This window comes from Pinus tabuliformis, chromosome 5_2 (genome assembly GCF_031772625.1).
Source record: "Pinus tabuliformis cultivar Carrire ecotype Pingquan chromosome 5_2, CPIR1, whole genome shotgun sequence".
In the NCBI taxonomy this organism is placed as follows: Eukaryota; Viridiplantae; Streptophyta; class Pinopsida; order Pinales; family Pinaceae; genus Pinus; species Pinus tabuliformis.
The window spans coordinates 370,110,553-370,134,326 of NC_142306.1; the positions used below are offsets into that span (position 1 = coordinate 370,110,553).

At 36.8% G+C, this 23,774-nt stretch overlaps 1 protein-coding gene across 2 annotated transcripts in view; it reads left to right on the forward strand.

The window, feature by feature from the left end:
- LOC149158996 (uncharacterized) overlaps nt 1-23,774 on the forward strand; it is a 427,796-nt gene that overhangs the window by 208,358 nt on the left and 195,664 nt on the right. For both annotated transcript variants that reach the window (XM_089436389.1, XM_089436388.1), the window contains exons 9-10: nt 22,085-22,316; nt 22,533-22,656. In XM_089436389.1, coding sequence (XP_089292515.1) covers nt 22,085-22,316; nt 22,533-22,656 — 356 coding nt within the window. The remainder of the gene's footprint in view (nt 1-22,084; nt 22,317-22,532; nt 22,657-23,774) is intronic.

Sequence of the window (23,774 nt, forward strand, 5' to 3'; positions counted from 1 at the left end):
TTGTTGCCCTTGTCCTAGCAGTTGCCCCTTTAGGATTCCCTTTTGGACCCTTGCTAGTTTGAGCGATAACAGGTCTCAAAGGAATTTATTTTTATAGGTCCCCCACCAACTAAATATTGGAAATTTCAAGAAAAATGGATCTTTGGACCTTGGTGGCTAAGTCAAAGTCAATTTTTTGAGGAAGTTAGCTCAAAATAATTATTTTTGAGCTAATAAAAAATGGGTTAAATGAGAAATTCGAAAATTCCTCAAAAATAATTATTTCAATGGCAGAGATTAAAAGATGATCAAATATTTTTCAACGACCAAGATTATTTTGATGAGGATCAAGCCAACTAGCTGTTATTTTTCCACTTAAAGGATTTATCTATAAATAAAGAGTCATTTGAATCTCAAGCCATTTGATATTTCGCTAAGAAAATTCTATAGAAAAGCTGATGTAATGCTACTGCCCCACTGTGAATGTTTTTTGAATCATAATAAATACTTTGGGGTACAACTCATGGTGTTTATTGTTCATTGATTTGTACTATGTGCTGGGTACGAGCTTTCCTATATTGTGCTTAATATTTTTAAAAGTTGTTTTTCATTAGATGGGGATAAAGATCATTCTATTGGTAGATCTTGGGTTTATCTTAGGTGATCTGATTCACCATATGTCTAACAAGCTTTCTTGAGAAAAATATATAGTGTTTGTAGGTTCCCTAGTCCTTGGGCTCCAAGTTCACAAACTGTGGGAATAAGCCGACCTTGTTTGGACTTCAAATACTTTTAGATTTACCTAATTTCACTAAGGTTGTAGCTTACATTTATTTTCCAAAGTATTATTAGCCATTTATCAAAGAAAAACTCCATAAAAATTTATTTCTCAAAATTTATTTTTATAAAAAACATTGTATATTTGTAAATTTTGTAAATAAATTTGCAGCTTATTTTTTCTAATTGGGATTTTGGGATTTTTAGACTTTTGTATATATTGGAGTTTTGGGTATTTTTTATCTCCATTCATGGAAGGTGAAATCAAGTGAAAGAGTTGGAATAGAGCTAGATCTAGGCCCTTGAGGGTAAGATCTAGTTTCCATAAATTTTGCAAGGCCAACCATTGAAGAAATTGAGCAAAAATGTAGGTTTGAAGCAAATTAATTTTTCTAAAGCAAGGGTTTCGTTTTTCAGCCTTCTCGAGCCCAGATCTAGCCTCTCCAAGGCCATCGTTAGCCCTAGAAGCCTCAGCGTCAAGGGCTTAGGGCCTGTTTAGGCCTGGCCATAGGCCTAGGAGGCCTCGACGCCCCTTCTTTCCCCTAGACGACAACCTTTTAGGTTGGCCGTGGGCTTGTCAAGCCCTTTTTTGCCATATTCCTCCTCTATCCTCCTCTTCCAACCTTCGTTCTCCCTTTTGAGCCCTCTTCTCCCCTTTTTAGCCTTTGCTTTGACCTCTTTGGCCTCTTTTCCTTAGCCGTTGACTTTCTTGAGCCTTTTCCCTTGACTTTAGCCCTCTTCCTAGCCCTAGTTTGACCTGTGTCTATCTTTGATTTTTTGGGACTGAATACTGGGTGTTTTTTGCAGAAAAATTAGTTCAAAAAATTTGTGTTTTCGGGTGGCAGCCTCATTGGAAAATTTTGGGCAATTTGGGCAAGTGATCTACAAGGCCTTGGGCCTAGGGTTTTCTCTCTAAACCCTCATTTTATCTCTGTTTTGTTACAACTGGAATATATTCTTCATAACAATGATATAAGTGCCCTAAAATCACAACTAAGTGATCTAAAAACTCTAAAAATTTCATAATAAAAATTTCCTAAATTTTTTGACCACTTGGGCATTGAGTATCTAGCCTAGATCTAGTTTTTAGCTTGTTGGAATATCTTTGCATAACTGTGAAATCAAATTTGATTTTTTCTAAATATTTCATCTTGAAGGGTTAAAAAATCATTTTTTTTAAAAGTTTGACAAACTTACTTTAAAGTTTTGGGCATAATTTGACATTTGTTGTGGCATTAATAGCTCACTAATTGTTCACGTTACTTACTGTTGTAATGTGTTTGAGATTTGATATAACAGTTAGTAACTCATCATAAGTGGGGCTAAAATTCACTAATTTACATTGGCAAGTCATTAGATTATTTATTGGTCAATTTTCTGTTTCATATGTTTGGCAAATTTCTCGATTTGAAGTGATATTCTCATTGTTGTCATAAGGCTAATGAGTGCTGATAATTTTGAAGTGTTACTAGTGATTTTGGTTTCTAACTGTTGTTGCACAGAATGTCTAGGCACCGCGACAACGCTCAGATCGGGCGCTGTCACCCTGATCCCCAATCTCTTGTTTAAGTTGTCTCCCTACAACAGGCTAAGGGGGGTAGACCTTATGGAAAAATGGAAAGAAGAAAAGAACTAATTGGGAACCCACTAGTTCAGGAGACACAACGAGGCGATCAAGTACTTGATTAAGATTTAGCAAGACTTAGGATTTGATTAGATTTAAAACTATTAATACCAGTGCCTTATGGAGTCAACGATCTTACTAGAGAAATCAAAACCAAGTAGTCAATTAGCAACTGCTGCTTAGGTGAATGACTATCTTATATGAAATGCAGATCCTAAAACTTAATGTGAGATGCAAGAATCTTGGTTAATTTTAGTTAAATGTCTACTTAAATTGTGAATACTTCAATTCTTTCTGTGTTGAGCTTGATTTTGTAGTAATTAGCAGAGAGAAGATCAGGAGAAACACACTAAGGTGTGATTAACGATACCTCTCCTGAACTTCTAACATATCGGTGCCTCCGGTGTTGCATAGAGCTATGGCTCTGACAACTGCAAGGTCACCGTTTTAAGTACTATTACAAGCTTCTCAAGAAAAGATGGATGGATATCTATTTGTCTATCGACCAAGCTTATGCTTGGAAGTAAATTTTATCTATGCAAAGTTAACTTATATGTGAATGCACAAGATGATGTGATGAAGTTAGACTTGAGGAAGGGAAAACACTTGTGTCGCAAAAGCTCTCAATTACCCAAAATTAAATGTTCACTTTACTGGATGAAGACTTAAAATAAACCCTTGAAAATATTACGATTAAAACACAAGCTTGTTTCAAATCTTTCTGATACAATTATAGCTCCAAGAGAACAAAACATCTTTGCAATTTAATATTAATGTCAACAGATTCTCAAAAATATGCCTAGCTTAGGAAACAAAGATACACAATCTATTGTAATTCCACGACAGAGCACTTCAACAATTACTTGAAAATATTGACAATATATCTAACATGTAGTACACATCAAATAATTCAAGTAATGATGCAAGATATTCAACAGATGCACAATGTTCTAGCAATTAAATTTCAAGGGATCCAAATACTTTAAACAACCACGAAATTTAAATGCTAACCAACTTTGATCCTAGAATTGAAATGGTTTATGCTTAGTGACCCAATTCTAGGAAATTTACCACTTTCCTATAGTTAATCTTTGGATGCAAAAAAAATTTAAGTGCGTTTAACTAAGGAATATAAAAAATGTTGATACCACACAAGTTTTTCTTTTAGATCTTATCCTTAGCACAAAATGACACCAAAAGGAATTTTAAATTTGACAATTTAATTAGTCCTTAGGAAGATTTTTTTAATGTGCTAGACTTGATGTGGTAAATGATTAATCAAGATCTTTTTTTTTTAAAGTGACCAAAACAAATCCAATTGACTTAATAATTTTTAAATTTTTTAATGGGCCAGAGGCCAGATAAAAAAATCTAATTCTTTAGCTGTGAAAATTAATTTCGATTTATTTTCTAGCCACACAAGATAACTTTTTAGGTTTTTTAGGGTTTTTAGTATATTATAGATATATATATATATATATATATATATATATATATATATATTTTTTTGTTTGATTTTTTGAAAATAAATCAAAATCAAAATAAAACAATGAAAAATATAATCAAAATGAAAGAAATTAAAACAAAACCAAAATCTAACCCCCCCTTTTTTATGTTTTTAGATTTCTTTTTTAAATAAGAAAAAATGAAAATCAAAATTAATAAAACCAAATCAAAAGATCAATTTTTTTTTATACAAACTCTAAACTAACCTATACGTAATACAAAAAAAAAGTTGAATAGAATTGAAACTAACCCTAATTTAACCCATGCATAATAACAAAAAATCGAATTTTTTATGTTTATTGTGTGCAGGTGAGGTCGACGACAGCGAAGGAAGGAGCAGGACGGAGATGAAGGAGGCTGCGATGGCAGCGGAAGGTTGTTTGCAGGTTTGACGGCTTGGGAAGGGAGCTGTGGCAGAATAGAGAAGCACTCGACGGCGGACAGGGAAGGAGAGAAGCACGATGGCGGAAAGAAATTCGAAGGCAGCAAAGGAGATGACAGAATGGAGGAAGGAGCAGGATGGTGACAATAACGAAGGAGGAGCTGCAGGTTTCTATGGCAGCTTTAGAGACAGCGGGTGGGAGAGAGGAGAATGTGAGGACAGGGATGGGTTATGAGTGGTTGACAGAGGGTTTAATGCGTGCAGAAATGGACAGCGATGGCAGACCAAGGATGGACATTGGTGAGGGTTTGAGCATGCATGGAGAGGGCTTGTGGATTGGATGGAGGATATGAGCAGCATAAATGAGTAGGGACGGAAGCGAAAACAGGACTGCATGAGGTTGGATAGCAGATTAAAGCTGCAATGAGTGAAGGAGCTGTAGGCTGAATAGGTAAACGAGCTCAAATGGCAACGTACAGGAATGAAGACGCAGAGAGCAGAGGATGGCAGTGAATAGGAGACGAACTTTCCCAAAAAAAATTCGAAATCTTCGACTTAAGATTCACCAGTCAAACGCTTAAAAAAAGTTTAAAATTTTTCCATATTCAAAATTTTTTTAAGAAACCATTGGACCGCAAAAATCTGGATAGTCTTTCTTGCACAAATAATCTTGAGGCCAAATCTTACCCTCCAGGGCCTAGATTTGGTTTTAAGATCAAACTTCACCTTCAGATCGGCAACCTGTACCTAAAGACACAAACACCCAAAACCCGGATATATAGAAATAAATGAAACCCCAGAAACCCAAGTCAGAAAAATTAAAAAATTTACAGATCGATGCACATGAATAGCAGATCTATTAGATCTGACAAGTGTGAGTCCAACTCCACTCCCAGATCTGATAATCTAAGGCTCTTAAAAGCCAGATTTATCAATTCAGCACAATTTTTGTTTGAAATTTTAAATTTAAACGGAGGTGCTTCGCCCAAAACCTTTCATGCATCAGCAATATAAAATCTTATGATAAGCCCGGGATCAAATCAAGCTGGGCTCTTCAGAAAATATGAATCAGGAGTTCGTTGGTCCAACTGAAAACTTCAACGAACGCCCGATGATCTTAAAAAATCAAGAATTTCCTACAAAACTCAATTCAACCATCAACATAGAGCGAGAAAACGATAATAAAATTCAAATTTTATAGAGATACCTGCTTTTATATTCAAAACTTAAATTATCATTCAAACCCCAGCGATTGAGAAAGATACCTGTACTCAAATCACTCTTTAAAAAGCTATCATCAATGGCCAAAAAGAAATCTATGAATGAAAATGACATGTCTTACAGTGTTTCTACGAAGAGTAACACCAGCAGAAATGAACTCCAAAGTCTTTCTTTATTGCTTATAAAAAGATTACAAGAGAGCTTTCACTTACCACACGACTCAAAGATCGGATGATCTCCATTGACAAATGACCTTCTATTTAAAGATAAATCTTCCAACGGCTAGTTTGAGTGATCTTTGTCAAAGCAATCTCGACTGTCGATGAGAATTAAAATCTCTTTTAATCTCATCCGTCAAAATATTAATTTATGAGGAAATTCGATTTTTTCAATTAAAAGCATTTTAATTAACTCAAAAATAAAATTTTTTGAGTTAATTTCCTCAAAAATTTGACTTTGACTTAAACCCTAGGGACCAAAGGCTTAAAATTTAGCAAAATAATTGATTTACCTTAGTCTTGGGACCTCTTAAAATTTGAATTTTAAAGACCCACGAATTTTGCTTTTGGATGACTTAAATTTACCTAAGACCTATAATTAATTAAATTTCTGGCTTAGGATTTTAATTAATTTTTGGCCAGAAAATTTAATTAATTAACTTATGAGGGAATAAATTGTTTTTCCAACCTTCAAGACATTTTACATCATTGTTTTCATAGCTTTTACATTACAAGGGGGAAAGCCCATCTAAAATAGACCCTCACAGACTACCCATTTCTGCGACACAAATATAATCCAACAGACTAAGCAATTTATAATAAAATAACCTAACCAAATAGTTAGGATTATTCCCAAATCATTTTTACATAGACTCGATCTATAACACTAGGATTCGCCTAAGATCCAAGTGACAAAATTCATTCCGGCTTTGGGGTAAGGCTGAAGGAAAATTATGCCGACCATCTGAGAATGGATCGATGAGACAAAAAACCTCCCAGAATGTAGATTGTCACCAGAAAAATAGGGTTACCTAGGCAATTACATACATGACACAGATCTGCTGAGATTATTTACATCATATACATGCAAAATGTGTTTACATTATGACAATCAGGTTGATGACGAAAGCTGGACAACGTGGACACATTGATCAGGCACAATCCCTTTTGTGAGAAAAGGGGGTGTACTGCTATGGGTCTTTGACACGTAGTGGTCAACACTAACATTTACTTGTCTTGTCTTAGTCATAATAATTATCAAAGTTTGCATCGAAATCACTCACACTTTTAATTCTCTAATCTTGTTGATGGTTTGAGCGTTTGAAATCTAATTAGCATTGTGGCATTGGCATAAGATCACTATTGGAATATCTTGAAGTAATTGTGATTGGCATCTTGTGTTGATAATCATTGATTAATCAATAAGTGGATGCTTGCCCTAAGTTCCTTCAATTGTTATCATTGATTAAATATCTTGTGGATTGATTTATTGTTGGCACTAAGTTAATTGGCACTTAGTTGTGAGATTGCATATAGCTCATTGATAAGTACTCTTGTTATTAAGGATTCATCCTAACTTAAAGTACTTGAACATTAAGCTAATCTCAAACTAAGAATTTCACTCATCATCATCACATAAAGCATTCTAGTCTTAATCTTGCACTAATAAACTACCTCCAAGCCTAAGCTTGGTTGATAGACTACTAGAACAACCCTTTCTCACCTAGCTTGAGGGATTCAACCCCATTTTAATGGTTAACACAGTGACCTTGCAGTCATCAGAGTCACAGTCTCTTAGTGCCGGAGGCATTGGGTGGTTGGAACACAGGGGGAGGTATTGTTAATCAAGCCTCTGCTTGCTTTCCGTTGGCTTCCATCCCATAACCTACTCTAAAGGTTGGTCTCAAAACAATGAAGAGAGAGTTTCCATTTAGACTAGGCATATAATTTAAAAGTAACCAAGATCTTTGCATTACACCTAGTTTCTAGGACTTGTATCTCACATAGGTTAGTTGATCATCTAAGCAACAGTTTTCCATTCGATTACTTGGCCTTGATTTGTAATAAGCAAGAATTTTGACTCCATAAGGCATTGGTCTCATTTCTAAATCTAATTGAACCCTTAAGTCTTGATGAATTAAACCGAGTAGTTAGGCCACTCAGTTGTGTCTCCCAGATAAGTTGGTTCTCAACTTGTCTTTCATCCTCTCATTCTCATAGGGTCTACCCCCCATAGCCTACTATTGGTAGAAAACTAGAACAAAGTGGGCGGGGATCAGAGTGACAACCCCCCCCTGAGTAGTTGTCGTGGTGCGTGTACAATCTGAGCTACAACAGGCCCAAAAATTGATTTTATTACAACTTTAATAAATTAAACATACGACTCCCGTACCAAGGATCATGGCCCTTACAAAGCCCTGATAGAAGGAAAACTATGGCTTGAAGTCAACAACGTTTGACTATCAATCTGCGCAAGAAAAAGAACAAACTTGACTTGCTGAAGATGCCCTTGACCACAATCCTTTCAGTCCTCTTTGCCTTGAACACTTGGCAGGTCCTTTACCACTTGTCTCATAGAGTTACTGCTACTCCAATACCTTTGCGCTCTAGTTTCTCACAAGGATGTTTGCCTCTTCAAAATATCTCGCATACTTAGCTTCATCCAATTTTCATTCTCACAATGAATATGTTGCTTCAAGGTCATACTCTAGTCTCGTGGATCCTACCTCATATTGATAGTCGGTGGGTTCCCTGATGTATCTGGTAAATACTAGGCCAGATATATGTTTTGTAGTGAACATTCTTAGTCAGTTGCAGTTGGAGCGTCGTCATGATCACTGGATAGCTGCCAAACATATATTGAGGTATCTTCGTGGCACTATACATCACTGCCTAAAGTATGATAGTAAGGAAGTCAAGCTAGTTGGCTTCACAGACTCTGATTGGGGTGGCAGTGAGACCGATGGAAGGATCACCACAACTTAATCTTTGTAATCATCTACACCAAGACACCACCCAATTCCTTCTTTGCTGGCCTCTGCTCAGGCCTAAGCAACTTCAGCCTTGTGTCAAACCTTCTTGAGGCCTCTTGGAGCTTAAATCTTCTTCGTGCAGTCACTGAAACCAAGCTCGACCCTCTTGTTTCTTCTTCGCCTAGAGTTGAGGAGATACGACCCTATTCTAGCCTTCCTTTTAGACCTTTCGACCCTTCCTTGCACCCAAAATTAGGGCTTCGACCCTATCGAACATAATAGATAGAACTCAACCTTATTTTCTAGCAGATATGAGGCTCCATGACTTGGCTTATTGACACAGAATTTTGTCCAACAGACTCAGCTTCGGAGAGGAACCTTCAACCTTCTTCTCTAGGGAAGATATCTTCCAAACAGAGAAATAAACTTCAATTCATTTTGCACTTCAGATATGCAACTATCCTCTTTGATAGTGTCTTATACAAGATGAGTTGCAAGTGTGTGATGACCTTTCCATAGGTCACTTGTATTTATACTCTCTAATTGATTGACATGGGAGCCCTTAACTTTATTCAAGGCACCCTCTTAGATCAATTAGAATAAACAATTTCGTTTGGGTATTTAGCCCACCAACTTGTGCCCAAAGCCCACCTCTTGGGTACATTGCCCACAAAACACCATTTTCGTGGGTCAACTCCACATAACTGAATTCCCCAAGGGTTGTGGGATTACCTCCCAAGCTACACCTTCAATAGAGTAGGTCTTCTATCTTCAGGTCTTCTACCTTCATTTCTTATTTGGAAGCCAAACTTCTTTCTTCCTCCAACCTTCTTGCAATGTGTTGCAAATGCTTCAAAGTCATTGTTAGGTCCCTATAATACTAGTGTAGCCCCTATATTGTTATTGTTGTGCCCCATATAAGCTCACTATTGTTATTATTGTGCCCCATAATATCCCACTGTTGTTATTATTGTGCCCTTACATTATCATTGTTATGTAGGCCCTAATTATATTCTGACCCTTTAGACTCCTATATATACCAAGGAGGTCTTGTCATTTTTTTTGGTGACCCAAAGAAACCTTGCAGCCCGCCTGACACATAAACCTTTGGTGGGCTACAATATGTCCTCCTCTGCATAGCCCGAGTCACAACAGCGGGGATTTGAACCTCGGTCTTTCGAGTTTCAATGATTTCACTTTTCTCGGATTAACCAATTGAGCTGGCCCCCAGGGACTATTTTTTTTTGTAAGCTTGGTAGGACTACATCTTCATCATGTCCAATATATTATCCCGATCGGGGCAGGGATTTGAACCGGTGACTTCACATCAAGGAGTGCCTTAACAGAGCACCTGATCACTGTCTATCCAAGGCCCCGTGGACAAGGAGGTCTTGTCATTTGAATCATCCAAGAATTGTTCATTTATGTGATGTAAAAGTTGCCCCCTCAAATTGGCTTATTATCAAGTCATTTATCTATCTTTTCTTATGTTTCTATGTTATTTTGATCTGGATACATAACATTTGGTATTAGAGTTCTGAATCCTGGGGTTTTGCTTCTTCAAACATGTCATCTTGGCATTTTCGCTATATTCTTTTTTTTTTGTTCTATGAGGCTTCAGACGCTGAAATTTCGACGTGGAACCGAAATATTGATGAACATCATATAAAAACTTCAGACCTTGGTTTGCTATATTTTCGGAGATATGGTTTAAGGAATTTAAGGATTTTGTATGCTCTAGAATTCAGTCTCAAATAACTATCTTGGGGAAAATCGTAATAACTTCTCTATGAGCAACAGATAAGAATTTTGTAAAAAGTGATTGAAATTGCACGGGATGCAGTTTTTTGGGTACGAGTTTAAGGGAGGAAGGTTAAAACATTAACACGTGGAATCCCGTACAAGTTTGCTCTATTGAACTAATCCATAATCAGGTCATCATGAGAGATTTTGGCGTAACTTCATCTTGAAGAATCCAATTTCGGTCTAACTTGTGGGGTTGGAAAGAAGACACAAAGAGCTACCTTTGAACGAAATTTGAGATCTTGGGAGTCCGAAATCACAAAGATACAATAGTTTCATGGTCAACCAGATCAACAAGCTCAAAATCAAGCTCTTAAAAGGTGTGTATTTTTAAATTTGCATAACTTTTGTTTGAAAAATAAGTTTGAAATGATTTAAAGGGAATAGTGAAGCATATATATCATTAATTGATTCCAAAATGCCCCCCAAACAAAAAAATTCTACACCCATTAAGCCCTTAGAAAGCTCTACTATGACTCATGAAGAAAAAAAAGAAATGCAACATGATATATCACAATTATGGGACCAAGTGAAACAAATGTCGCTCTCACAGAGGAACAAAAAATGAACTGGTAGCGATGATGAAGGGCTTAAAAGAAGACATCAAAGGGGACATGGAAGGTTTAAAAGCAGACATGGAAAGTTTGAATGAGGGTTTGACAAAGTTGCTATAAGAAAGGCGTCCTAGTTGTGACCATGTGTTCCATGATGAGAACAAAATGAACGTGAATCATGATTTTAGACTCTAACTTTGGGTTGAAGATCTACCATATTCCAAATATCGATATGGGGAAGTTTGATAGTAAGAATCCGGTAACATGGATAATAAAGATGGTGTAGTTTTTAATCTACACGATGTGCAAGACACACAAAAGGTACACATTGTGTAGTATCAATGGATTTGTTGTAAATCACTTGTCACTTGGACAATTTTTATGGAGGAATTGATATCACATTAGAGGATACAAAGAACAATATGTTCTTTAGCCGATTGATAAATCTCAAACAAAAGGGTCCAGTTGTGGAGCACATTGAGAATTTCCATAGATTGAATATCATGGTAACTGATATTCTAGAGGAGCATATGATTGATGTCTTCATAGGGACTGCAAAGGATAACATCCAACATGAGGTTAGCCTTTGGGGACTTAAGTCATTGGAGAATGCATTCATGGTGGCAAGAAATGTTGAAGGAAAAATTATGTCAACAAGGTGGTGTACCACTCAAAACTATAAAGATGGAAGTGTTGCTGCTCCTAGCCTCCCACAACCTACAAGGTTGACACCAAAAGGGATTTGTTACAGTTGTGATAGCAAATACACTAAAGGTCATAAGTGTGTTGAGATGAAATTATTTTACATAGATTGTGAAGAGGAGGAAGAAAAGGAACAAGAAACATCAAACGAAGAAGATATACATCAAGAACCAATCCCAGTGTTCGAAAAAGAAGAAATAAATCCAACCATATCTTGTAATGCATTGGCGGGAATTACCACTCAAACTCTCAAGATAGAATGATATATCAAGAAGAAAAAGGTAGCATTGTTGATTGATTTGGGGAGTACCCATAATTTTATTCGTTGTAAGATAACCAAGGATTTGAATTGCTTTCTATATCTAGCACCACAGTGTCATGTGATGGTTGCAAATGTTGAACTATAAATTTCTCAGGGAAGTGCCATAATATCAATCTAACCATTGGAGAATATGTATTGAATAGTCCAATGCTTGCCATTCCAATGGGTGGCGCTGATGTTGTATTAGGAGTCCAATGGTTACAATCTTTGGGGACGATAACTTTTAATTTTTAAGAATTTTTCTTGAAATTTTTCTGGGAAGGAAAGGAAATTGAATTAAGGGGTATTATAGGGAAACCTAGGAAGATAATTAGCTCTAATGGCATGAAAAATATTTTGAAGAAGGAACAATGAGGGGTAATTGCACAATTATTCTCACTAGATGTTCAAACATCTAAGTCATCCATTTCTTCAAATCTCCAAAGAGTCCTTGACAATCATTCCAAGGTATTTGAGGCTCCCAAAGGTGTCCCACCTATTCGCGATCATGATCATGCCATTCATTTGATTCCAGGAAGTGTTCCTCCAAACATCAGACCTTACAGATGTCCTTATGCCAAGAAAAGTGAAATTGGGCGTATGGTTGTATAAATGCTAGAGGCAGATATAATTCAACATAGCCAAAGTTCTTTATCTTCTCCAATAGTATTGGTACACAAGAAGGATGGATCATGGTGTATGTGTCTGGATTATAGAGAGATCAACAAGATCAATATTAAAGATGAATTTCCCATTCCTGTCATTGATGAATTATTGGATGAATTACATGGAGCAATTTACTTCACCAAGCTAGATCTTCGTTTAGGATATCATCAAATTAGAACGAAGATAGAAGACTTTGTGAAAACAACATTCAAAACTCATGAAGGTCATTTTAAATTTTTGGTCATGCCTTTTGGCCTTACTAATGCACCTTCCACATTTCAAGGTTTAATGAATTCCACTTTCAAACCGTCCTTAGAAAATTTGTGTTAGTATTTTTTGATGATATATTAATCGACAACAAGTCTTGGAAAGATCATGTTCATCATGTTAATAGAGTGTTCAAACTATTGGAGGAGAAATAATTGTATGCAAAACCCTCCAAATGTTTCTTGGGGTACAGGAGGTGGAATATTTGGGTCATATTGTGTCTCATGAAGGTGTTGAGGTAGATGCTAACAAAATTAAAGCCATCAAGGAATGGAAAATCCCCACAACCTTAAGGCATCTTCAAGGATTTTTCAGGTTGACACAGTATTATCGTAAGTTTGTTAAGAATTATGGGAAAATAACAACACCCCTAACAACATTACTGAAGAAAGATGCATTTTTTTGGACTCCAGAAGCAACTAAGGTCTTTGAACATCTTACGAAGGCAATGTGCCGGGATCCAGTCTTAGCTACACCAGACTCCACCAAAACCTTTATTGTGGAATGTGATGCCTCAGGAAATGGCATTGGTGCTGTTTTAATGCATGAAGGAAAATCAATTGCTTTTGAAAATCGTCCAATCAAGGGAAAGAATTTACACAAATCCATTTATTAGAAGTAAATGTTGGCAATACTACTTGCCCCAAAGTAATGACGCCTTTACCTAATGGGAAGACACTTCAAGGTAAAAACAAATCATGATAGTCTTAAATATTTCTTGGAACAAAGATTATCTTCAGAAGAGTAGCAAAAACGTGTCACAAAGATGTTGGGTTATGACTTTGAAATCATATATAAAAAACAGAATCAAAATGTTGTTGCAGATGCACTCTCAATAAGGGATGAGGATGTTGAGACATTTCTCTATGCCAATTCTATTATCCAACCTGATTGGATAAATGAAGCAAGGGATGAATGGAAGAATGACAAAGAGGTGTGGACACTCATTCAAAAGTTGGAACAAGATCCTTGTGCATCTGATGCATTTATCTGGAAAAATGATTCATTGTGGTACAAAGATCGCTTATATCTATGTAAGAACTCCCAACTCAAACAAAAGGTTCCCGTGGAATTGCACACCTCTCCTATAGGAGCGAATTCACGATTTTTAAAAACTTACCACAGGGTGAAGAAGAAACTTTTTGGGATGACCTTAAATATGTTATTCATTAGTTTGTGGTAGAACTGTTGGTTTTCCAACAAAATAAAGTCAAGACAATTAAGACCCGAGGTATTTTACAACCATTAGCCATTCCAAGTCAACATTGGGAGTAGGTCTCAATCGATTTTATCATAGGTCTACCTAGGTCCGAAGGAAAGAGTGTCATCATGGTGGTAGTTGATAGACTTACTTAGTATGCGCACTTTTGTGCACTATCTCATCCTTTCAAAGCCAGTACAATCGCTACTGCATTTGTGGAAACAATTCAAAAGCTACATGGAAACTTAGAATATTGTAAGTGACAAAGATTCCATTTTCACTGGAAATTTTTGGACATAATTATTTTTTTGTCCTGATACTCAATTAGCTCATAGGTCATCTTATCATCCTTGATTTGGTGGGAAAATCAAGATAGTGAACAAATATTTGGAAGGATATCTTCGTTGCTTTGTATTTGAGAAACAAACACAATGGGTCAAGTGGTTACCTTTGGCAAAATGGTGGTATAACACTTCTTTCCATACCACAACAAATATGTCCCTATTTATGGCGCTTTATGGATGTCATCCACCGTCCATCACATCACCTCTAAGAGACAATTCTAAGGTTCAAGCATTGGAAGACCACATCGAGCATCAACAACAAGTTCTCCAACTATTAAAGGATAACCTAAGTCTTGTACAAAATCGAATGAAACAACAAGCAGATCAACATCGCAGTGAAAGAAGTTTTGACGTGAGTGATTGAGTATTTTTACGTCTACAACCATACAAACAAATGTCCCTCAAGCAAGCTAAGAAGGATAATCAATTTTCACCCAAGTACTATGGCACTTACAAGATGTTGCAAAAGATTGATACTATGGCATACAAATTGGAGCTACCTGCATCTTCACGAGTCCACCCAGTTTTCCATGTTTCATGCTTAAAGAAGGCTATAGGTGACAAGCTCTCAGTTCAAACTATATTGATGAGGAAGGAAGAATCATATTGGAGCCTGAAGCAATCACGGAAACAAGAATCTGACAACTACCGAATCAATCAATTTCAGAGTATCTCATTAAGTGGAAGAACTTACTTACTGAAGGTTCTAGATGGGAGGATGAGTATTTTATGCAAAAGCATCCAGAACTACTCAAGCATTGAGGACGACACTTTTTTGAAGGAGAGGGGCATGGTAGGTCCCTATAATACTAGTGTAGCCCCTTTATTTTTATTGTTGTGCTCCATAGAGGCCCACCATTGTTATTGTTATGCCCTTACATTATTATTGTTATGTAGGCCCTAATTATATTTAAACCCTTTAGAATCCTATATACACTAAGGAGGTCTTGTCATTTGAATCATCCAAGAATTGTTCATTTATGTGATGTAAAAGGAGGTTGCCTCCTCGAAGTGGCTTATTATCAAGTCGTTGATCCCTCTTTTCTTATGTTTCTATGCTATTTTGATCTGGATACATAACAATCACCTTCTTTAGATCTCTGATCTTTCCTTTTGATACAAGTCTATATTCTTCTTGAGTACATGAGGTCCATAGATGTTCAAAACATGGAATCTTTTCTCTGCCACAAATGCTTGATGCAAACGAGTCCCATGAATCAGACAAACCATTAAGTGTTGTAGTCACAAGTTCTTTATCAGAAATAACTTCATGAATTGCTTGAAGTTGATCTTTTAAGGGAGAGATCCTCATGAAATATGAGGCCACACTATCATTTCTTATCATCTTAACATCACGAAGCTCATTCTTCAAACTCATTGCCTGACCAATGTTGTTGATGATGTATAATAGAACAAGGGCATCATACATCTTTGAAGTGTCAAGATTTGGGACATATGGAGTCAAATGATCTCTGATAGAATCCACAATAATACTCATGACTGTGATGTCATCCTTCTTGTATTTTTCTTTCCTTTCATTATCTGAAGATTTAATAACCTTGCCCTTCACAATATCCAAAACACCATTCCTTGCAAGAATGAGGTCAATTCTTGTCTTCCAAGCCCTGAAATTTTTAGCTCCCTCCAACTTGTTCTCTGATAGTTTGACTTCATACCCATGGTTGCAAATGTAGGCCTCTTCAAGAGTGATTTCAATGTCCTTTCCTTCACCAAAGCTCTTCAGGAGTGATCTCAATGTCCTTTCCTTCACCAAGGCTTTGATACCATGTTGATTTTTCAAGTGCAATTACCTCTAATGATGTAGATATTCTTTTAGCACTTCCAGTTTATCATTAAGTGATTACAATTCAAAAATTCAACCATAAATGCACATGGACAATAGAGATCACAATGCACAAGGATAACATAAGATTTACCTTGGGAAAACCCACTTGGGGGAAAAACCCAACAACCAACACCTAGTTCTTCTAGTCAAATATGATGGTCAAACTGACCAATAGTACAATTGTCAAACTTGGTCAAACCACCCTCTTGTCAAGTCTCCAGCCTTCCCAAGAAACTCGACGCTATCTGATCTTCCTAGGTTGGAATTCGGCCTCCCAGAAATTGCCTAGAAACTTGGCCCTGCTGTCCATACTTTCGAACCTGCTACCCATGAATTGCCCATAAATTTACACATGCAAAGCTGCAGGAGGAGAGACAACCACACTTGCGAAGTCAAAGAGAGACAAAAACGATGCTTGAGATGTCCTCGTCCTTCTTGTTCTTCTCCTTCACTTGGATGCCTAGAAGATAACTTGTTATGTGTGAGATCAAATTGTGCTTGAATGAGGAGGTCGAGTGGTGTATATATAGAGATGTGGCTGACCGAATGAGTGTCTCCTTTTTCGGGGCTGACTGGACTTGAAGGACTGTCGACTTGACTTTATTTGGAGCCAAAAATTCAAATTTGAAAGTTCATTTTTTTTTGAAACCAACACGTAGAACATGTCTTATATTTGTTATTACATATACATCAAAGGATAAAATATTAATCATGAAGACCAACCATAGCTAAAAAATTCAACATATGGCTAATGCACGTTGCAGAGATATAATGGCATATCATCAGCTAGTGATGGCTGCTAGGGGCTACTGGCTATGTGACTAATTGACTAGTTGTCAAGAATAGGAGAAAAGTTTTCTCCTAAAGGGTTAACCATTTTGGTGGGTAACAGACACAATGACTAATTTTAACTTAATTCCACGTTGACTTTGTCTTGTACAATTCGACTTGGGCCCTAGAGGCTAGATCTCCAACGCCTTTGTCCTCATAGCAAATCCAAAATAGGTTTTGTTGATCAGGTCCTGATCTATATTGCGTCTGCCTTTGTTTTGCCTCATCCTCTAGGACATTTGCATCATCCCTTGATTGCCACATCCTCCTACCCCTATGCCTAATCTCCAACGCCTTACATCATCTCAAAACTCTGACACCCATGTTTTCTTTGTCTCGTCGTGCTGATCACTTTTGATGTACAGCATGCAAGAGTCTTCCCAATGCAGGGTTGCGGGGGAGCGTCCCCCACTCTCGCTCCCAATTCGCGCTTCCTAAAAAAAACCGCTCCCTGCCTTTTCGGGAGCATTTAGCCTTTTTTGCAATTATTTTTTGCAGTAATGTTCCAAATGCAAATTTTGTTTCAAAGAAACAAATAAGTTTTGAGTGGGGCAGCTTAATGATCAAGCCTATGGCCCTAGTATTGATATGCGATTCATGGTAATGTTAAATTCTTAAAGTAAAAGTGACATTCTCCATAATATTCATTTTCATCCTTTTACTTAAATTTTTAACATTGCCATGAAATGACTCAGGATGTTTGAGAGTGGTTCTGACCTCATTGGATTTCATATGGAGAAAGTAGAATTTTAGATTTCGTTCAAAATCCAGCAGACTTATCAGTTTTTTAGGATTTTGGGATTGGGGTATTGCAATGTTTCCATTGAATTTTGTCATGTATTAGGGTATGGAACTCGTATTTAGTCAAGAGCACCAATCGCTCTATGTACCTTGATGTTAGTGACATTGGTTGTCGAACTCCTCTATCATGACACTCCTAAAAATGTATGCATCACTCAAACAAAATCTTGACTTGACATGCTATGCTTTTTCTATCTTATGTTAATGCTTAGAGGGTGATATTAATGAGAAAGATCCCTATACAAATCCAGAGGTAATGACAAAGATACCTTTGGATATTAATGCTTAGAGGGTGATATTAATGACAAAGACCTTGATTTTCCAACAAGACTAAAAAATTAGACATTTCTTGTGGTGGCAAGAGGCCCAAGCATAAACAATAGATATTAGATTTACTTGTCTTTTCTAGTTTCTTGTAGTTTTTATAACTATTGACTCTTTCATATTTATTATGATATTTTCTTAAACAATATATGACAATTTAAGTTTGAAGTTTGAAGTTGGCAATTATAACTCATTAGTAATGAATTATGATTATGATGCTTCATGAAAGTTGAAAGTTGTTTCATTTCATTTCATTTTATAACATTTCATTTCATGCTAGATATTATTTGTTGTAATGGTTACACTTAGCTTACAAGTACAACTTTGGTGATCAATGATGATAAATGTTATATTTTGAATTTTGAAAGCTTGAAACTTTAAGATTGATGAATCATGAGACTCAATATGTTGTATGTTACTAACTTGTGGACATGGTTGATGAAGATTATAACTTCTAGATGATTGTTGTTATATGGTTCAATCTATGTTTTTAATGTTTTTTATATCTAATTCATCATTCTACATGTTTTTGTTGACATATATGCATCAAAAGATAAAAAAATATATATTATATAGAAAACAGTCTGGGATTCGCTCCCAAACTGGGAGCATTTGAAAATGTCACTCCCGCTCCCCGTTTTCGCTCCCGCTCCCAAGTAATCTTGTCCCAATGCTTTGCCTAAAAGTCCACCAAGAATATTCCCTATCCTATTGACCAAGTCATACATTTTTATTAAATGCTCTGATTGGAAAATTTGTACGTGACATGAAATCCTCTAGTCGTACTCTACAATTTTGGCTTTGGTTGACATTTTGACCACCTGGACTATTTTTCATTGGAAAGCTTGCACTGCCTCGAGAAACGTGGAAGTTGTCACAAGATATTGCTATGTGAGTTTTCATGAGTAATACTGCACCAAAGCAAAGGTCACCAATAGACTCTATAGACACTAACCATGTGGAATGAAATAGGTGCACCTTGATGTGCGCTGGACAGACCCATACACAAATGATCTCCCCAACAAAATGTAAGCTACCACAAAACCATGATTCATGAGAAGTCTACCAAGGTTCTCCAATCCATTCAAGGACTAGATTTCCTAGGTGAAGCTTTCAAGGGATGGGGCATAGTTCGACCAAACAAAATAGATACAAACTCACACTGACAAGACAGGTCTAGGATACGTACAAGGCCTCACATGGTTTTTACATGGCTTTGAATTGTGACCTTGGGCTTACAATGGTGGTCGATGATGCACTGAAAAATATATGTACCCCATTGGCAAAGGGGTAAGTTGTAACAAGTGACATATGCCTCCAAATATTGGGTGCTCCTACATTAGAGTTATTTCTCACCCCTTGTTGTCTTCAACATGCCGTAGCCACTTCCTTGAGGAGGGTGTTTCTCCTTTATGCTTATTAATCACGTTGCTTAACACATGTCCTGCTCTAGACCTCTAATATTTAGGGTGTTTTCTCCGTTGGGCTATGTTTGACCCCTGCCTTGCCATATTTTGACTGTGGACATCACTTGTAGAAGGGCACTCATTCTCAAAGTTCTCTTCTTGCTCATGTCCTTCATTGATGTGGTCTTGAGCCTTGGCTTCAATAGGGAACAAGGAATTGCATCAATGTTACAGTAAATGACAATACAAACCATGTAACCTCGCCTCAAGATATGCATCAAGTGTGTTGTCTTCAAGAAACCTTCCATCAAGGCAACAATACTACCAAATCTCCACAAGTTATATCCGGCACTGAAATCCACAGATCTCCTGCAGTGCTAGTGAGAGAAGAAAGTACATGAAAATGCAAAATGATGCTTGTGTTTTCAAGGGTTCAAATATAAACAATACTAAGTATAAATAATTTCCATATCTACATCATGTTGTCCTGGTTAGACCCGAGTTTGCAAGGTTAGATAGGTTTGGCTGGGTTGTCTTTGTTCTAGGTCAGACCTGACACTACTAAGTCAAACTTGAGTCTTCCAGGTCAAACCTGTGTAATTCTCAAGTTTGCTGAGTCACACTAGGTCAAACCAGTTCTAGTTTGACCTGGTTTGGTTTGAATTTCGGGCTGGGTCAAACAATTGTGTATGGATCAACTCAGCTGAATCTTGTGACTATGCCCCAGCCTTCCCTTTTTGTTGTCTTGTAATTTTCCTCTACCTTGTTTAACTGGTGACCAAAATAAACAGGGTGCCAACTGACTGTATGATCCTTGTGCCAACTTACATCTGATTACAATCAAGGAAGCAACAGAAAGATTGAGTTCTTTTAAGGCCTTGTGCTATTCCATGCGCCATTTAAAGGGGATTCTGTTTTGGAAAAATCATTCTGGAAGAAATCATGACAACACTCCTAGAATTCACTAGAGGTAAAATAATGCAGATCCTATCCACGTTCTTTTGTGGCTCAGGATTCATGACCTCTCAGATGTCCCTTTCTACTGCTAAGATTTGGCTGGTAACTACATTCTCAATAAGTTTCCCTTTTGATGTCAAGAGAAGACACTTTAATGCATTTCATTATGTGTAGGCCTTTTTAGATATCTCTGTGCATTCTCACACCAAATCTTTATGAATGATCTTTGACTGAGTTATTAAATAATTATCCAAAGATGTCACAGGCACAAGACCACAGACATACATATGACATTTATTCATAGGTATTTTCTCATCACAATAATTTTTCAAAGGTGCATAATTTACTTTAGCATAATGAGGTGGCTGGAAATTTTTTTAGGACAGTACCTTTATGAATAAATGTCATACTAGTGTTGTTTGTGGTCTTTTGCTCCTCTTGCTTTAGGTTAGTTATATGATGCTTTATATGATTGATTCCTCCCTAACCATGAAATGTTTTACTTGTATGCTTGAAGTCCTCGCTTTATTTAGAAATGCTTGGTATTTCAGTTGCTGCAGAAGGGGTGCCTAAGTATGTTTGTGCAGGATACGGAAATGATTAAAACTTTTACCTTAGGAAACATAATGTATAAGACTTTCAGGCTCTTTTTTCATGCAGTGGAGATTATCATTCAATACTAAGTTGCAGGAAACGCAGGTACAGGGTCCGTTTCCGTACGGAAACGAAACGGAAACGCGTTTCCGTGTACCGTACGGCCTGGAAACGCGTTTCCGGCCGTACGGCCACGTTTCCCGAAACGGAAACTTGGCCGTACGGCCGGAAACGCGTTTCCAGGCCGTACGTGCCACGTTTCCCCAAAAAAACACTTGTTTTTTAATTTTTTTTTTTTTTTTTTTAATTTGTTTTTAATTTTTTTTAGGGTTTCCAGGTAGTAAATGTGATGTAAATTTAATCTTAATGTTTAAATGTTTATGTAAGTAAATGTATCATTCATGCTTTATGATTGCACATATATATAATAATAATTTTTAAATATTTTTAATATATATATATATATATATTATTATATATATTCGCGTTTCCCCGTTTCCAAAATTTGGGGAGGTCGCGTTTCGTTTCGCTTCCCCGTTTCGTTTCGCTTCCGCGTTTCCCCGTTTCGTGCAACTTAGATTCAATATAAAATTTAGAGTGGATTTGAAGAATACTTCTAATGTTATTGTTCTGCAAGGCATTAATTTGATTAGGTGAATCTGCTTAGGAGAGAGGACATGCTAGTTTATTTGTTAGTATTAATTCTAGAACATTAATCTAACTGAGCGGTGGTTATTGATCTTTGCTGTAACAATGGCTGTTGCTTTCTTGATAGTACTTTTATATGTTCCTCTTGTGCGGAAAAGCTATTGAAGGCTAGGGGAGATTGGGTAAAACAAGAATGACACACTCACATATTTGTAAAACAACACAGTTTTGGTTCTAATTTTGTGTTCTTCATTCCTTTACCATTCGATGTGATGTTAAATTTTGTGTGAGTTTAATCTTATGATCTGCGCTTGCCTTGTTATTTGCTTTTATCATCACATGAGATCAATATCATAATTTTCTGCATCTGCAATGACAGATCTTTTATCAAAGATGAACTACAGACTGTTGTGGCAACTGTTGCCTTTGGCATGGGCATCGACAAGCCCAACATAAGGTGTGTAATACACTATGGATGTCCAAAAAGTCTAGAATCTTATTACCAGGAGAGTGGTAGATGTGGTCGGGATGGATTGCCCTCAAAATGTTGGTTGTACTACTCACGTGGTGATTTTGTGAAAGCAGATTTTTACACTTCGGAAGCACGCACTGTATGTTCTCTTAACTTTGATTTCCTTGGAGTTGCTTTTAGGATGTAATGCTGTAATATGATAGAGAATTTCACATTTAGATGAAGTGAGGATTAAATGAAAGCATTGGGTTTCACATGAACTTTCTCAGAGAAAGGCCTATATTTAAAGTTTATAGTTATTTAGAATATATCTTCTTTTCTGTTTGATAAATAAGTTTTTGTCCTTGTTAACTAGGGAGCCAGGCGGAAGGAGGTGATGGATTCTCTCCTAGCAGCACAGAAATATTGTAGCATTACAACATGCCGCAGAAAATGTCTTTTGGAGTACTTTGGCGAGAGTGTTGCTTTTGACAATTGTGGTTTGCTCTGGACTTAATATTCAATCTCACTTAGGAAATGATATTGTAAAATTACTGTGTAAATATATCTTGAACTTGAAAAGATTAGCAGTGTATAATGTTAGTTTCTAAATATAGAATCCACTTTGTCATCGAGAGTTAGTTATCTAGAAAGTGAATATCCTGTAGTACAGATTACTTGCGTTAGAATTGGTGGCATCCATTATTGGTGACCAAATTAGACTAGCTTGCCTTGGTTTCATCACTTGTTGTTTACATGGATGTGATGATCTCATAATGAACCTATAGAACTACCACATGTTTCATACTTAGAATGGCTTTGATAATGATTCTGCCTCTGCATCAAGCAATAGCTGATTCTATTGCCTAGCTGATTCTATGTCCCCTATGAAATATAAAAAATAATATGAAGTTGATTAGTTCTCCTTTCCATCATAAACACTGTAATGTCCCCAACCGCTTAGGAAGCATAGGGGGACTTCCGCTAGCCTAATAAAGTTCCCATAGGCTAAGGCAGGGAAAAGATTAATTAAGAGAACATGAATTATCTAGGAAAAACATTATAAATGCTAAATTGGCAAAAAATGAGACATGTCTTAAGCTAATCAAGAGTCACTTTTAATTTATAAAGTGAAAAAGCCACTAAAGTAACTTTATAAAAATAAAAGGGTAAAAGGGTGGCAAAGTGGCGAACAAGTTATAAAAAGGTGAAAATGAGGAGTTTCCTCTCATTCTAATCTTTCGCCAATTGAGAAAAATGATTTTTGGAGAGCTCTTGGAGAAGAGTCTAAGGTTTTGGGAAACCCTAAGTCTAGTTGTTAGTATTGGTGTTGGAACCATACACCCTAGCTAGTTTGGAGAGCAAGGTCAGTCAGATTTCGCCATTGTGCTTCAGTGGCGAAGAAGATTTGAGGAAGAAATTAGAGGTAAAGGTGTATCGGTTGATTTTATTCTCTAATCTTGAGTTTTCAATATCTCTTTGTAGGAAGTGTTTACTGAAGGCGAAGGGCCAAAAATGGACCATATTCCAGCGAACCAAAGTGTGTGTTCTCTGATGGGTCGAAGTTGCCAAGTCTGAGATCATTGTGGGGCGAGTTTCTTGGCAAAATGGGGGTGGA